A 16784-nucleotide genomic window follows, 5' to 3' on the forward strand; every position below is an offset into this window, starting at 1 on the left:
CTTATAACTTCACGGACAGGAATGAGTTCTGCTTCCTTTCACGAAGGAGCCTCGGTTATAGTTTTTTGACATGGCCTTATGAATAAATTGTCTTTAACTTAACCTAGGACAAAACTTTAAAACGTCCAGCGCAATATTCACCCCTGCCTTTTTGAGCTTTGTGATATGTATTCAGTAGCAGTTCTTGATAATTTGTTAACAAGGCGTTTTGAGCCTTTTGGACAGATGCACATACTGTTTTCAATCTTCATGGTTAATAATTCGATTTTGTATCTGATGCCAGAACACCCTGACTCTTAATCACTGCTCATTGTCACAGGTCTATTATCTTCTAACTGTCTGAGTGCCCCCATTGACCTTGAACCGACATTATAAGCTGTGTCTAATCTTTTCAGTCTATATTTCTAATGCTTCTTTTCTTTTTCCTTTTTGCCTGCTCCCTGTTTAGCATCACAATGGGGCTGCCTCTGAGCCCTGCAGCTGACTCTGCCCGCTCCGCAAGGCACGCCCTGTCTCTCATCGCCACAGCCAGACCACCCGCCTTCATCACCACCATAGCTAAGGAGGTGAGCAGCCTTCCTCACGTGCTCCATCGCCCCTTTCAGAGGAGTTCCTCCCTGCCGTAACTCTGGGGCCAGACCCGCTGAAATGAATGGATCGTGTGTGCACACACCCTGAGTTCCGCATCTGTGGGAGTGTGCTTTCGTGCTCCTTTCTGTTCTCAGAATGAACACACTTAGTGACAATACCTTTCAATATGAAGTGCAATAGGTCTATGAGAAGTAGAAGGTATTAGAGGTATTCACATTGCTCAAGTGTAAGCAAATACTTGTAATCAAAACTAAACTTATTTTGCAGTGGCTCTCAAACTGTATACAAAAAACATAAGCCATAAACCCAGTGATTGTTTTTCCTATTGTGTGCCACAGATGAAGACTGGAGAGCCCATTGATTCCCGCACTTCTGCTGTTCTAATTAATTGCCCGCAGCCAGCTGACAAACTAGTAAAGAACAATGAACCAATTCTGTGCTCTTCCCTGTACATCTTAGTGAGAGGAAGGCAAGAATAAGTTCGTAATGCCTGGAAAGGTTTGTTCCCTTTGGCATTAGTACTGCACAGCTCAGTGTCCACAGGGCATGGGCTCTGTCTAAACTGCTTTCCCTGTAGCTACAGTGAACTTTTAAAACAGTAAATACCATCGAATCTGCCCGGATAGTCTGCTCGGATAACTTGGAACCCACCGGGCCCATGTCTGCCCCAGAGCCATTCTTTCAGGCATGCTGGGAAAACAGCTAGTAAGGAGGGGAGATGGTCCTGACTGGATGAGGCTTGTATGGTCGATAGGAAGCAGTGGAGTTATGAGTTCATATCTAACATAAAGCTGTGGACTGCAGGTGTGGGGGTAGTAAACTTCTATCGTGTTTCAATCACACACACACTTAATGTTGTACACTTGTATCAAATGTGTGTGTGGTGTTTGAATGAGTAGTTTTATTTAACTTAGAAAATTTTCATCAGTTTTCCCTATGCATGGAATGTGTACAAGGGGTCATATTGATTGCCTCAAGGAAGTTTTCCACTAGTATGATAGCTCTTTATATTAATTATATTTCAGAACATTATTATTTATACAAGAATATTACACAATACTCACATCTAAAATATCATAGTAATACTGTGTTAAGGTCTCATGTAACGCCCAGGAACTAGCTTGTCTGTAATACTAATGTGTGGCAAATAAGACGGAGGCAGGAGAAACAGTTCAAATCATCTTTAGGTGTGTACTGTTGAAGGCCAGCTACATGAGATTATGTCTCAAAGTGATGGTGATGATGCACAAGGAGGCTGTAGAATCTTGCTAGGCCATACTTTCTTAATTTTTATGTGTGATGCTTTTTCCGGACTTCCCCTGAGTGACATGTTTTGGCAGTTCTGGTTGGTCATATGTTTCACTTCGCTATCATAAAGGGAAAGGAAAGCAGTGAGCAGCAGCGGCCTCTGCAGCGTGACAACTCTTTTGTAGGTACACAGACACACGGCCCTTGCAGCGAACACCCAGTCCCAGCAGAGTATACACACCACCACCCTGGCGAGGGCTAAAGGCGAAATCCTGAGAGTCATTGAAATTCTCATTGAAAAGATGCCCACTGATGTTGTGGATCTTCTTGTGGAGGTGAGACTGTCCTGCTTCCAGTGTTCCTGTCCATGCAAGAAGTACTTGAGGTTAATCTTAGGAAGGGAGGAGTGGAGAGAGGGAGGGAAGGAGGGAGGGAGGGAGGGAGGGAGAGAGGGACAGGGAATATGTCACATGACTAAGATCAATTAACTCCCGTGCCTTAGTTCTGCTTCCTGAACACTAAAGTAGATTGCTGTAGCCATCGACCATTCATTCACACAGAGGTGATACGTATGAGAATACATTCAAGGCTTTGCTGTCAGCATTCATGTAGCCAAAGCTGCTGGCCCCACGTGCGCATGAGCCGTCAGCTTTAAAGGACAGGACTCTCTGTTGCTGCAGATAAGATCAAGGATATCCTGTAGTATCCGTAGGCTTAAAATAGTTTTTATTCTATTTAAAGTAATCACACTATATGGATTTACACAGACAAAATGAGGTCTCACGGAGTCATTTGCACTTTAGAAAATGAAGCATTTGAAGTTAACTTTCGCTCTGTGTCTCTTTGTCGAAGGTGATGGACATCATCATGTACTGCTTGGAAGGATCTTTAGTGAAAAAGAAGGGTCTTCAGGAGTGTTTTCCAGCTATCTGCAGGTAAAGAAGCCTTCAGCAGCATGCAAAATCATTGATTTTCAGTAACAAGTCATTTAAAATTTTAGTAAAGCTAAATGAGATAACCAGGTATTAATCATTGCATGCTTACTTTCTAGAATAATCCTGACAGTTTATTTTTTAAAAGATTTATTTATTATTATATGTAAGTACACTGTAGCTATCTTTAGATACTCCAGAAGAGGGCATCAGATCTCATATGGCTGTGAGCCACCATGTGCTTGCTGGAATTTGAACTCAGGACCTTCGGAAGAGCAGTCGGTGCTCTTCCCTGCTGAGCCATCTCTCCAGCCCCCTGACAGTTTATGATAAGAACACAGATGATAGAACTATTTATTCAATCAGTTAACGTGGACATTTTGGTCATGGCTCAAAAGTGAATTGTATATGTCTGTTCCCATAGTCTACTCTAATTGTTTCTTGCCTTGCAAAACACTTAGAAAACTTCTGGCTTGGGGAAAAATATACTTCCCAGCAACAGAAATCAGTAGGTCTCCTTTTCATTCACTAGTAAATTATATTTTGAGGACAGTATGTTTCTGTAATGTCCTATTAATATAAGGATTTCCCCTGTGAGGCTAACAGGAAAAGAAGTTAGATGTGATTCTTGTGTTTGTAAGCCAGGCCCCGTGACAGCCACCTTTCCTTTGCTTATGTGTACAGGTACAGTGTGGTATTAACTATAGTCGGCAATAAGACCCCCAAGAAGGGTGGTGTGGCAACATGCCCTTCATCCTGACATTTCCTAACATTTCTGCAACTGCTTTGTTGACTGGCTTGTGTTGTTTATCTTCCATATAGTTTCCTCTGCAGTAGAATTTGCACACTGTTCCATCATTTAACTGTTTGACAGTGCTGCCTAGATGTTAAAATATGAGCACAGGTAAAGTTCATGCCATGTAACACACATGTGCAGATGGTGTAGCACGTGTGGACAGGTGCAGTTTCTTCTTGATACACACCAGGCAAAGTAGAACACAGTTTCTAACACTGGACTTTTTGTGCCATTAACTGATCATGACTCCGTGTAGTTGCCATTTCCCAGATGACTGCTTTCTACAGAAACGCCAAGTGGAGATGACAAGAAAGTGCGTGCAATGGGAGTTCTTTTACTGAGTGCTAGTGAGGTTGGTAAGGCATGAGCCATGGCTGTGCCAGTTAGTGTCCTGAAGCTCATGTGCATAACCTGTTTACTAAAGGCCTGTTTTCCAGCTTTACCCAAAGCCGCCTCCACAGGCAGCTCCTCAGGTCCCCGCACTCCGCAGACATCCCTGACTTGTTGCCTGAGTTGGGCCGGAAGGGAGAATTGTGCTGGATGCCTAGCAGATCTGTCTTGACTGAACACTCCTTGTACATTTTCCCCTTCTGACTTGGCAGAAAGCAATTGTACTTTGTTTATTGATTTAGTGGTATTTTATTGAACATCAACTGTGTATCAAGGGCTCGCTATTCTCTAGGGAAGGAATGGTAGATTAGGTATCTCTGTGCTCCAGGATCCAGTGGCTAATGAGAGGAGATTATGTCGGTTCACTGGACTATGGAGAGTGCCTGGTGGACTACCTACCTGAGACTGGGCAATAAATATAATGCTCAATTCAGTTTGTGGAATCAGAAATTCATAAGTACAATGTAGAGGATGATAGTTTTCTGTTAAAAATGCCTTCACAAAAATGGCTGCCAGGAAGAGAGAGGGATTTGTCCTCTGAAAGAACTACAGTGACAGCTGTAAGAGCAGAGGTAAGTCTCAGGAACATGTCGCAGAGAGCTGAGCAGGTGGGCTTTGTGAAATGAGGGGTGTGTCATCGTGGAAAGCGGGCTGAACCAGGCTGTGCTGTGTTTGGAGCCACAAAAGTGGACCGTGAGTCTGGCCGTGTTGTGTAGTGGGTGGCTCCGCATAGATGTCTAGCGCCAAGCCGGGGCTTTGGGTCCTCACAGAACTCTTTCACCTTTATTTGATAAGCACTGGAGAGTTAGAACTTTAAGCAAAGTATTAAATGTATAATCATAGATAAGACACAAATTTTATTGTAAATTCAGTACTTATATGCTTTAGCAAAATCAAAACCTAGCCAGAAGAGTTAAAAGTTTGTTTTCAGAAATGATGTAGCTTTTCTTACACGCTGTGATTATGTAGGCAGACTGATTGATTTCCTTCTCAAGTAAAAGCTGAATCAGCTCATTCCACCTCAAACGGGCACTTAAGCCCAAGTAAGAAATTGCAGAGTGTCTTCTGCAGAGCACTTCGTGAGCGCATCTTCAAGTGACTCCTCCAAATCGTGGTTTGCTCGTAGCCTGGTCAGTGGCAGCAGGGATGGACGTAGAAGAGTTTCTCCTGTAGCCTCTAAGAAGACTCTTAAATGAGTAACTACTGTACATTAGTATGTGGTACTCAGAACCTCACCAGTAGGAATCCCTTCGTTAATTTCTTCCTATTCCTCCTACCTAAAAATCTCCCAGGAGGTTGACTTGCAGTATTAAAAAGTTTCCATGTTAAACCAAAATAGGGCTTGGGGGATTATCAAGTAAGTTGGTGCATATATAACTCTAGACCTATATCTATATTCCACTGTACAACAAGGAAAACGGCTCATTTGAGGGCTGTTTAAAATAATATAAAGAATGCAAGTTTAAGCTGTGTATAGTGGCCCCACCTGTAATCCACGCACTGACAGGTAGAGGCTTTAGGATGAGGACTCCAACCCATCCTTGGCTGCTGAATGGGTTCTGAGCTAGCCTGGGCTATATGAGACTTTCTCTCTCTCTCTCTCAAAAAAAAAAAATCAAAACAAAATAAAAACCAGAATTTATTTTATTTGAATTAGCAGATTTTTCAGAAAAATTAAAATAATTGGTAGTTCATATGAGATTATACTTGTAGCTGGGCATGGTGGCATTTCTCTTTATCCCAGCCTTGGAAGGCAAAGGCAGGTGAGTCTTTGAGTTCAGAGCCAGCCTGGTCTACTGAGTAAGTTCTAGGATAGCCAGGGCTATACAGAGAAACCCTGTCTAGTTGGGAGATTATCCTTGTAAAGAATAGGTCTTTAAAAATATGTAAATTTTAACTATTTGAGCATTCACTTCTCCTATTTATTAGAATAACATCAGTCACCACTTATTGCTATACCTACTAACCTTGTTAGTCATCATGACTACATTGATGGTGATGATGAAGACGACGACGACGATGATGATGTAACAAGGTTAACATATATTTGCCATGGAAAGAGTTCTCCAAGTGCCTCTCACTCTGCTAAGTACTTTACGCATATTAACTCATTTCTATTTCCTACAACTATAGTAAGTATTCCCATTTTGCAGATGAAAACACTAGTGAATGGATAAGTAACTTGCCATGGTTACACTGTTAGTAAGTATAGAACCAGACAACGGGATTCCCATTTCTCTACCATTACATGTCTCAGCCCTGAGCCATGCTTGGATGCTTTCTTGTCCATTGGTTGCTTGTGCAAAGCCTCACAAGCATGTGCAGTCCTTTCTTTACCTCCCTAGCCACAGTTGCTGTGGTATAGTAGGTTCCTCTCTCCAGAAGGAGCAGAATTAGCCATTCAGCAAGAAGTATTCATTAACTACTTAAGTGTGCTAGACCCTGACTGGGAAATAGTGACTCCTAAGCAGAATTCTCCAGCGTCACCATCACAGACTACATCTTCTATTTGGCCTTTTGAGCTGATACCCTCTGCTAGAATTAAGCACTTCTTGAATATGGATACTCATGTGTATATCCAAAAGCCTACACGTCAGCCCCAATGAACGGCACCTTCACTATGGCCATTTTCCATGCTTATAATTTGACAAATGTGTGTACAGCTTGGATGACTAGAATTCTTAGGATCGGGTATGAAAACGGCCTGTGAGGACCCAGGCAAAGTGTTGTCCTTCATCACAGCTGTGGCATCTCTGTGACTGGTGGCCTGCAGGAATCTTTCGGGGTTGAAGACTTTACAGTACATGTCTCTCAGAAGAGCTTAATTCAGCTTACAGGCATGGGCAGGCTTGTCACTTGTCCCTTCTTGTGGTGAGAGTGACCCATCATTGCTGCACTTCAAAAATCCTGTTACTGTTTTCTGCAGACTCAGTACCTGTTGGGAGTGATCACTGAGAACACATGAGTGTCACAGTCCTGGTCACTGCAGAGGAACAACGGAAGGCAGTATATGTTGGTGATGTTTTAAGGAGGGTTTCCTTACATTATTAATAAAGCTTGCACATGCTTATCCTGCAGAGTATAAACATATGGATCCATATCAAAAACTGCATACAAGTTAGAACAAAAGTGCAGGGCCATTTACTTTCCTTCCTGTTGGCAAGATAACATAAGAAATTTGATGGCACCAAGTGAAGGTGACATTTGGTGAATGTTTTAGGAACTTGGCATTGCCTGTCTAAACTTTAAGTGTGCGTAATATTTTAGTCTGTCCAACAAAAAAATTCACCAAGGTTTACAAAGATCCATGACATGATATAGCTCTAGTCTATCAGAGAAAAGATTGAATAGTGGAAGGCACACTCTGAATGCCATGAGGAAGATCATCTGGGAGCATGTACCCTGACAGAAGAGGATAGCCCCCACAGCACAGTTAGACACGGCCCTGCACAACAGTATGTATGATGCTGTTGTGTAAAAGGTGCAAAACACTCAGGGAAGAATCTATAAATAATTACCAGAGATTACTGTTATGTTGGTGGGTATAAGAAGAAAGATCTACTTCATTTTTTAAATTATAATTTTAATTTGTATTTGTAGAGTATGATAATTCATGTTTATAATATATAATGATCAACTTAAGGTAGCTAACATTTTCATCTCCTTAAACATTTTTTAAACTTTTGATTAATGCACAGTAATTTTAAATGCATGTGCAATAAAATGTGACATTTACATTTTGTTCTTATGAAATCAGGAAGTGTTTCTATCTTTCTGTCATTGCTTCATGTTTGGAGCCTTTGAGCCATCCTCTTATTATTATTATTCATAAAGTATGTAATGGCTTACTGTGAACTGAAGTCACCCACTATACCACCATGTCATACAACACTAGAACTATTTCTAGATCCTGCAGTTGAATAGCTGTTCTGCAAGTTCCCCCAGTCCCTAGCGGTATGAGTGGGAAAGCGAGCTGAGCAGTAACCATGCACTTGGTCATGGCTCTGCTCTGGACTGTGCATGCGATGGAATGAGTTCTTTTTAGGTTCCTGCCCCTTGACTTCCCTGCTGCCATGGACTGTAACCTGGTGGTGTGGGCTACAGTAAACCCTTCTCCTCCAATGTGCTTTTTGTAGGGTTACTTATTCACAGCAGCACAAATGAAACTAGGACCCTGGAAATAGTAACAAAAGGTTCTTGCCAGGTTAGTGACTGCCACCTCAGTGTCTTGTCACCATCTCAGTGACCTGAACACTGAGATACCACAGGTCTAGAGAAACCTGAGAGTTTTCATTGGGTGAAGATGAGAACAATATTAAAACTATAGTGGACTCCTGCCTCAACCCTTTAATGCCATCAGAGGCAACAAAAGATGCCTACCTCCCCATTCTTAGAACTGACAGTGCTCACATGCAGAGCTCTGCCCAGAAGTAAGTAGTCTAGAGGTATGGGGGACCCAGAGGCCTTGCAGTGCTTGGCTGCCTGCAGCAGCACCAAGGTGGGTTCCTATGCACAGATTGACAGAGATACATATATAAGATTTACTATTATTGTTATTATTATTAGAACCAGGAAAGAAATTTTAATACAAAACCCTTAAGCCAAAACCAGGTCACAAGACTGTCACTGTCCAGAAATCTTTAAAGTATTTTTCAGAAATGTTAGTCAAGTAGTAACTTACAAAGAATGACAAATGCTAGAACTGTAATAGATGGTCCTTTCAGGCAGACCAAAGATTTTATACCAAGAATAGATTTAATCTTTTTTATCCCATAAATAATGGTGTTGGTAGATGATGCAGGAGGAGGAGGGTGAAATCTAAAGCATGAAGAGTAGGCAATGCAGCAAAAACCTTTAGGATTCTGTCATTGAGAATGTGTTGTTTTGTTTTGAAAAATGTTATTTTGAAGGTGATAATATTATTTCGCAGTAGGATTGTGGTAGCATACTGTATTAAATATTTGCAATAATGACACGGCAAATTTTATTTCTCTAGTTATTAACTACAAAGAATAAATGTTAGAAGATGTGTGAGATATTAAGTTTTATATTACTGTAATAGGATGTAAATTACATATGAGTACATATGTGCACAGATATCGATATGAGCACACCCGGTACTCAGACTGATATAATTACTAATAACAAAAGAGCAACTGTTTTAAAACCCTTCAAAAGCATATTAATTTTCATATTTAAAACATTAGATTTTGAGTGTAGATTCCCATTTATTATTGAAATAGAATAATATACTACTTTCTGTGGACAATATAGCAAAACAAAACATTTGCAAGTAATGTCTGCCTTCCATGTTACTGAAAATGAAAACTTGGCCTCCCATAAATCACAAGCTGACTATGGATGAGGCTTATGGGTAAGGCAAAACATCTCAGAATCTATAACTTTTCAATAAATAGTAGACAAAATAATTAAGGCATTTGTTTTCTATATTTTTAATTTATGTGTGACTGTCATATGACTGCCAAGGCAAAAATGGCTGTCAGAATGCCACTGCTGCTAACATTCAAGTTTGTGCCCCTCAGCTTCTCTTCCTAGAAATACAGAATTGTCCTGTATCTTACCTCGAGAATGCGTTGTAGTATTCTTCCTGGTCTATCTCTCTTGAAAAAGAGAAAAATGCCTTAGGGCTTCTGTTACTGTGATAAACCACTGACCAAAGGCAACCCGGGGAGGAAAGGGTTTACTTCAGTTTAGGACTTGCAGCACCACAGAGGGCGGGCGCTGCGTACTGGTTTCATCTCCATGCTGTACTTGGCCTGCTTTCTTATACAACTGCATAGGGTGTTACCTCCTGCGATGGGCCAGGACCTCCTGTATCAGTCATTAATCCAGAAAATACCCCAAAGGGCAATCCAATGGAGGCAGTTTCTGGGATTCTCTTTTCCAAGCTGACTCTAGTGTGTATGTATAAAACTGACAAAAACTAACCAGCACTAGAAAGTTTAATGCATTTTCCTCTGTATTAAAAGGGCCTTCATTTTCTCAGCCTCTGTTCCCATAGCTCCAGACCACCCACAATGGCCCAGGCCCTTCCATATCAAGAAAGCACTCCTCAGGCTTGCCTACAGGCCAGTCTTATGGAGGCATTCCCTCGCTCAGAGTCTTTTTTTCTTTTTCTTCTTCTTTTTTTTTTTTTTTTTTTTTTTTTTGTAAAATAACTATAGTTGATATAAAACCAAACAACACAAAAAACTTATGGAAAAAAGGAAGGCATAACATATAATGTGACTGGGAAGGATGGCTTCAAATGCAGTATTTAGTGTAGCCCCTTCACTTGCATAGCTCATGGGAACCATGGGAAAGTATAGTTAAACGTTCACAAACATAAAAGTCCCTCCTGCTTTACCTGATTTCTACTAGTACTGTTCTCACCGACAGATCCCGGATGGATGGACTTGGAAAATCCAAGGACTTAATCTACTCCCAAGCCTAATCTAGAAAGTGGCAATACTAAGCCAGCCTCTCACAACCTCTCGCTGCCTGTCACCTCAGTTATGTGGCCAAGTTAGTAAATCCAATGGTCAGCTAAATCTAGTAGATGTGGAAGACCTTGGTCAGTTTCATGGTATTTTTTTTTTTTTCTGATTTGTAGCTTTCTAATGTGATTAGAATTTAGGAGACATACTATTTATGTACCTACATGATTGTTCTGTGAGAATGTATATTTCAATAGTTGAATAATATGAGAACATAACTGAATATGGAGCCTCTCAAAATCCTCATTTCTGCTCAGATAGAATTGCTGCATAAGTTGTCAGAACACTGGCTTTTCACATTTATCTTTTTTGCCTTTTACCTCAAACTTTCAAGTATATTTATTACTATAAACTTGTTTCCTATCAAAAAAAATTTTTTTTAAACGCAGTCTTATTCTGTGGGTAATCCTTGCTGGCCTGGAACTTATACTGTGGACAGCACTGGCTCAAAGTCACTTCAGTGCCCTTGCCCCTGCCTTCCATATGCTGGGTTTGTAGATGTGACCCAGCCACTAGAGCTGGCTGAAAACTCATTAGCAGGCCTAAATGATATTCTACATCAATTCCACATCAGTTGATTTTTCAAAAGTACTCAGTACTGAAGGGAAACATTTTTTTAATCCATATGTTGGTTACAGATGTATTTATTTAGAAACAATCAAGATATAAAGGGATTAAAGCTTTTATCTTCATGCACATACATACATGTGTACATGTATTTTATGTATGTATGTATGCATGTGTGCATGTATGCACACTGTCTTTAATCTTTGAGAATATTGGTTTTGTCTTAAATATGCAGTTAGTCTCACCTGGCTTTTGTTGTTGTGAAATGTTCAATTCAGGTTCTACATGGTCAGCTATTATGAGCGGAGTCACAGAATCGCAGTTGGAGCACGCCATGGCTCAGTAGCCCTGTATGACATCCGGACTGGAAAATGTCAGGTAAATAAATCATTGTGACTTCCTCTGCATGAAGCTCTTGAAGGGAGTGAGAGACTAGCCCTTCACCAGGTGACGGACCGGACTGCTGGAACATTATGGATAATGTGTAAGAGATCGATAGTTTAATGAAGGACTCAAAGAATATAGAGCCCCGCCATCTCTATTCCCTGGGATTGGAGGCTGCCATGGTTCACAGTAAGCAGAGAGAGGAGGCCCTTCCCATGATTGATTTTGCAGTATGCCTCTTCTTTGTCCAGTGTTGTCTGGCTTTCCTACTCCTGACATGTTTCCGGAAGAAAGGTGGGTGCTACCTGTGAGGAGGTGGTGACAGAGTAAAAATGATGAGAACGATGAGACAGTTAGCAGCGATTAGACAAGAATCTAGCCGGAGCTCATACGACAAATCACAGTAGCGTTTAACACAACTCTGTAGACCCGGTGCTCTGTTCACAATAACCGTGTGTCACTTTTTAGACTTTATACTACATTTTATGATTTTGCGACATTTTATTGTTCATGAAATTTTTTTTGGCTTTGTTCTTGTTTATCTGATTCTCAAAATGTACCCAGTGGATAGATAAGGCAGGTATATCCCTATTTGAGATAGAAAAGGAGTTGAAGCTCAGTGGTGTAAATCTCTTTTCCAGAATCACCCCATTAGCTAGCAGCAAAGCCAGGACTAAATTCTTCCGAGGACCTAGAAAATCTCGATGCTCATGGACCCCAAAGTGCCACGTCACACCTGTTTCCGTGTAACATTTAGGACTGCTGAGTTCTGACAGTGTAGAGAGGAGACGCAGGGAATCCATGAGGCGGTCTAAGACTTTAGATTATTTCTCCAATGTAATAAACTGTTAATGAAATGCCCCCTCTAAAGCTTCCTTGATAATCTGTCATGAAATAGTTGTAAGGCCTCATAATAAGTGCTAGGGGTAAAAGATTCAGGTTTCAAACATTTTTAAAGGATGCTGTTTGAATATTAAGTGCATTTCTCTGAGGATGCCTCTGAGGGTACACTGCACAAAGAGTATGCACCACTGGTATACTTGTTTACTCTCTAACCGGCGTGTTTCCTTCTCCAGCTCACTCTGGTCCATATCACGGTCCTCTCAGCTCTTATTGAAGTCAGCGAGAACATACCATAGCTTGTTTTGTGCTCTTTATATAATTCTTCTGAAAGGGATAACTTCAAACAGCATTTCCGAAATGCCCCATTTTTAAGCTTTATTTGTTTTGTGTGGGGGTAGAGGGCACAGCACGTGTGTGGAGATCAGAGGAAGCCTTGAAGGAGTCATTTCTCCGCTCCTTCCATGTGGACTCTAAGGATCAGACTTAGGATGGCAGGCTTAGCAGTAAGGGCCTTTACCCCACAACGGTAGCCCCCAGAATATCTTCTTAAAAACTTCCTTGTTTGTTTGTTTGTTTGCATATTTATTTATTTGAGACCAGGTCTCACAATGTATCCCTGGTCTACAACTCACTATTTAGTCCAGGCTGACCTCGAACTCACTGAGATTCAGTTGCCTCTGCCTCCTGAGTAATGTGATTGAAGGCATGTGTTACCATGTCAGATTTCTATTTAATTTATTTTATCTCACATATCAGTGAGATGCCTTGTCACGTTTTGATGTGTGTATACATTGTATAATATTTAAATCGGGTCAAATATTTCTTTGTCTTCAAAAGTTGGTTATTTCTTTATGATGAGAATATTCAAGATCTAATAACACTTTAAAGTGTATGTTACATTGTACTGTAGTTAACACAAGTGTACAGAGCACAGTAGAGCATCTCACTTCTTTATAACTTAGTTAGCACTGACCAATCTTTCCTATCCTTCCCCCCCAACATTCCCTGTCTCTGATACCTCAGGCAGTTTGGAAACAGTTTCTTAAATTGGAGCATGTTACTAAATAGCAAATTTGAAAGAAACACAAACATTTACAGGGTTAAAAGAAGAGGGGGAAAGGAGAGGGAGAGATATCTTGTAAGCTTCTTCAAAACTGAGAGTTTGTGTCATCTTACCACTCTGAGCTTCCCTGTGAGATAGATCAGGTCTGTAGCAGAGGCCCAGCCTAAGGCTAAGCTCATGACTTAATGATCTGCTTAAAGCTGCCTCAGAAAATCCCTTTAGCACCTGCCTCCTTTCTAACTGCCTCCCTTCCTGCGGACTGTTTCCTATAGGTGGTGTAATGTGGGGATGCCATAATCATCCAGCCACGTGTAGTTAACCTTTTCTTTGCAGTAGACCCGGCGACCTGGGGCCTTTAAATCACACCCTCGAATGATCTCTGAGGCCTTCATGGTTCTTGTTCTGGTTAGCACACAGATGGCCCCACTCCTGAGTTACCTCTCACTTAGGAGCACCGTCTTTTCTCCCATGGTCTATCCTGGTCTAAGCACACTGAGCCAGTGACAGTTAGCGCTCACTCTCTGTAGAACTGTTCTATTAGAACTGACTGCAGTCCTTCCCGTCCTGCGCTCCTCTCCCATGCAGTTGCTCCCCGCCTGCCCGTCTGTACATGCCTTTCTCACTCAGTCGTCCTTGCTAGTGTTTACAGCATGACAGATTTAATATCTCATATTCGTTTGTTTGCTAGAGAAGAGAGTGCAGTAAGAGTATCCTCTAAGACCACACTGCCTGGACTTAGTGTTAGAAAGACTAGAATATATTCATGTTTTATAATAAGCATGAGCCAAGACTGGTATCTAACTGTACATTGGTTTAAATAGAACAAAGCCAGTCAGCTGCCCTTGCTGCCGTAACCATCTAGATTTGGTGTAACTTTCTCCTCGGGATTTTTCTGATGATCTTTTCCCTCACACTGTTTCAGTTAACCCTTTAGGTATAATAAACGTAGTAACAACCAAATAATGAGGAAAATTGAATATACCCAGCTTACTGACCTATTCCTGCTCATCTCTGTTTAATACATTTTGTAGTTTGCCATTCTTTTCCTGTAATATTCTACAATCTTATTGATAATTTTTGTTTGGCAACTTCTAAAAACTTATATACTATTAACTAAAAACTAATATACTGCTAGAATATTTCTGAGTAAAGTTATTTAAAAATCCATAGTAGACCCCTTTCAAAACAGTTTTAGGTTTGTGGCAAAACTGAGTGGGAGTTGCCGATGTCATACATCCACTGTACTCACATGTGAAGGCCATCTCCTCCACTGGTGTGGCGCACTGGCATGGGGGGGGGGGGGCGGGGGGCGGGGGCAGAGTCTTCCTCAGAGCTTTCATGGCTGCAGCTGCTGAAGCACTTTGGGAGTAGATGCAGAGACAGTGCATGCACACTCGCAGCCTTGCACACACTCGTGAAAGTGCATGCGCACTCGCAGCTGCGGGCACACTGGGGAAAGCTGGATGCACCATGCATCTCACAGACGGCCCTGATGACTGCAGCTCCAATTCCATCTTCATAACTGAGGAAGAAATGGAAGGCTAAGCAGGGATAGAGTGGGCCTGGAGAGCAGCCAGCATCAGGGCCAGCATTCCTCTGACTCACCCCAATATAGTGCTGCTGCTCCCCGTCCCCTCTGTGACACAGGCTAGGTCTCCCTTGCGTCGGGAAGCTATAAACGTTGAACATACGTGTTCTCTGAAGGCCTCAATGTTTGGGTAGATAAGGGAACATCTAGGAAACCCATTCTCTGAAATTGCTATGTCTCCCTTTCTTTTTAATCTGCATTCAAAGAAGCATGTGTATGGGGCAGGGGCATCTTTTCTAAACCCTAACAATTATAACTGATAAAGCTACCCTTGACTTTTTCACACGGCCCACAGTTTGCATTGGGGTGCTCTCCTGCTGTTCTGTATGAACGGATTTGAACAAATGCACCACTGAATATTTTTACCACTATTCTGACTTACAAGGAGTTTCATTCCCCTAAGACTCATCAGGCATATTTTCTTATTTCTAGTAACCATTCCTGGATTTTATTGCTACGTATAAGATTTGTGCATTTGGTTACCAGACTCTGAAGCTATCTCCCCACACGTATATGCACACTTGCTTCCCACGCACGGATGTGAGCACCAGCTTCTCCATCCCGTCCTGAGTGTTTCTGTAAGAGGCCTGGCAGAAATGAGGATTTTCTACAGAGACACATGTGTCTCTCAAACTAACAATCAGACTAAAGGGGAACGCTTCTTCTGCAAAGAGATTCTCCTACAGGAGGTCTCTCTTTCTCTCTCCCTCTCCCTCTCTCTCTTCTTCTCCCTCTCCCTCTCTCAAATTTATTTTATTTCGTATATATGAGTACATGGTAGCTGTCTTCAGACACACCAGAAGAGGGCATCAGATCCCATTACGGGTGGTTGTGAGCCACTGTGTGGTTGCTGGGAATTGAACTCAGGACCTCTAGAAGAGCAGTCAGTACTCTTAACTGCTGAGCCATCTCTCCAGCCCTCTGGGTCTCTTTGTACCTCTCCCCAAGGTGGCCACATTGAACAAATCTCTATTCTCTAGTTTCCACTATTAATTTGCCTTTCTTTATTAGCATATTAAGAACTGGTAGCTAGCTAAACCTTACTTAGGGCACAGGTTGTTACCCAAGTTCTACAACATTTCTGTGAATTACAGCATGACTTTTGAGCACATAAATTCTCATTAAAAACAAAACTTCACCCTTGGCCTGACCTACTTGTAATTTGTTTAGTATGTCAAGAGATAGGGAAACACATGGAGGCCTGAAGACAATTGTTTTAAGAGTGGGCCCTTTCCTTCTGCCATGTTTTGAAGCAATCTCTTCTCTTGTTCTTGCTGCTGTGCCACACACTGAGTCTAGCTGGACATGAGATCCTGGCCCTTTCTCCTCTTCCCACCTCCCCTATTGCTGGAGGAGTGTTGAGATGGCAGAGATGTGCTGCCTCACTTGGCTTCTTTATATGAGTTCTGGAGTTGAGCTCAGGCTCATCAGGCTAGTGTGGTAAACCTTTTATTCACAGTGCCATCTCCCTGGTTCCACAATTGGGCTGTTTTGCTTCCTGTGTTTGTCATCTCAGATAATAGACTATTTATTCATCCATTTATAATTTATTATTTGTTCTGTTTGTTTTTAAAAATTAAAATAGCTCATCACTGTGCTGGACAGCATATTACATGCAAGAGATCACAAAATAAATGAGTATGTCCATCAAGGAACAACTGGTGGCAGAAACAAGCAGACCCTTCTAGCTAAAGCATTTTGATCAGCCTTTCAAGAAGGGGAGCCACCGAGCGCAAGAACACGAACAGAAATCTATGAGAGATCTTAGGAGAGCTGCTCTGGAAATGGTGCCATAGAGGGAAGAGGTCTGAACAGAAAGCCCTGGACAGTGAGGGCTCAGGAAAAGGAGGACAGTGACAGAGACATTATTCCAGGCAGAAGATAT

General features: G+C 41.7%; 1 protein-coding gene across 2 annotated transcripts in view; it reads left to right on the forward strand.

Annotated features, from left to right (window-relative positions):
* Positions 1-16784, forward strand: part of Wdr7 (WD repeat domain 7) — a 272930-nt gene that overhangs the window by 211156 nt on the left and 44990 nt on the right. For both annotated transcript variants that reach the window (XM_029471767.2, XM_021150163.3), the window contains 4 exons: positions 449-566; positions 2025-2174; positions 2692-2774; positions 11300-11399. In XM_029471767.2, coding sequence (XP_029327627.1) covers positions 449-566; positions 2025-2174; positions 2692-2774; positions 11300-11399 — 451 coding nt within the window. The remainder of the gene's footprint in view (positions 1-448; positions 567-2024; positions 2175-2691; positions 2775-11299; positions 11400-16784) is intronic.

Source organism: Mus caroli, unplaced genomic scaffold, assembly GCF_978045245.1.
Source record: "Mus caroli unplaced genomic scaffold, Mus_caroli_1 scaffold_19, whole genome shotgun sequence".
In the NCBI taxonomy this organism is placed as follows: Eukaryota; Metazoa; Chordata; class Mammalia; order Rodentia; family Muridae; genus Mus; species Mus caroli.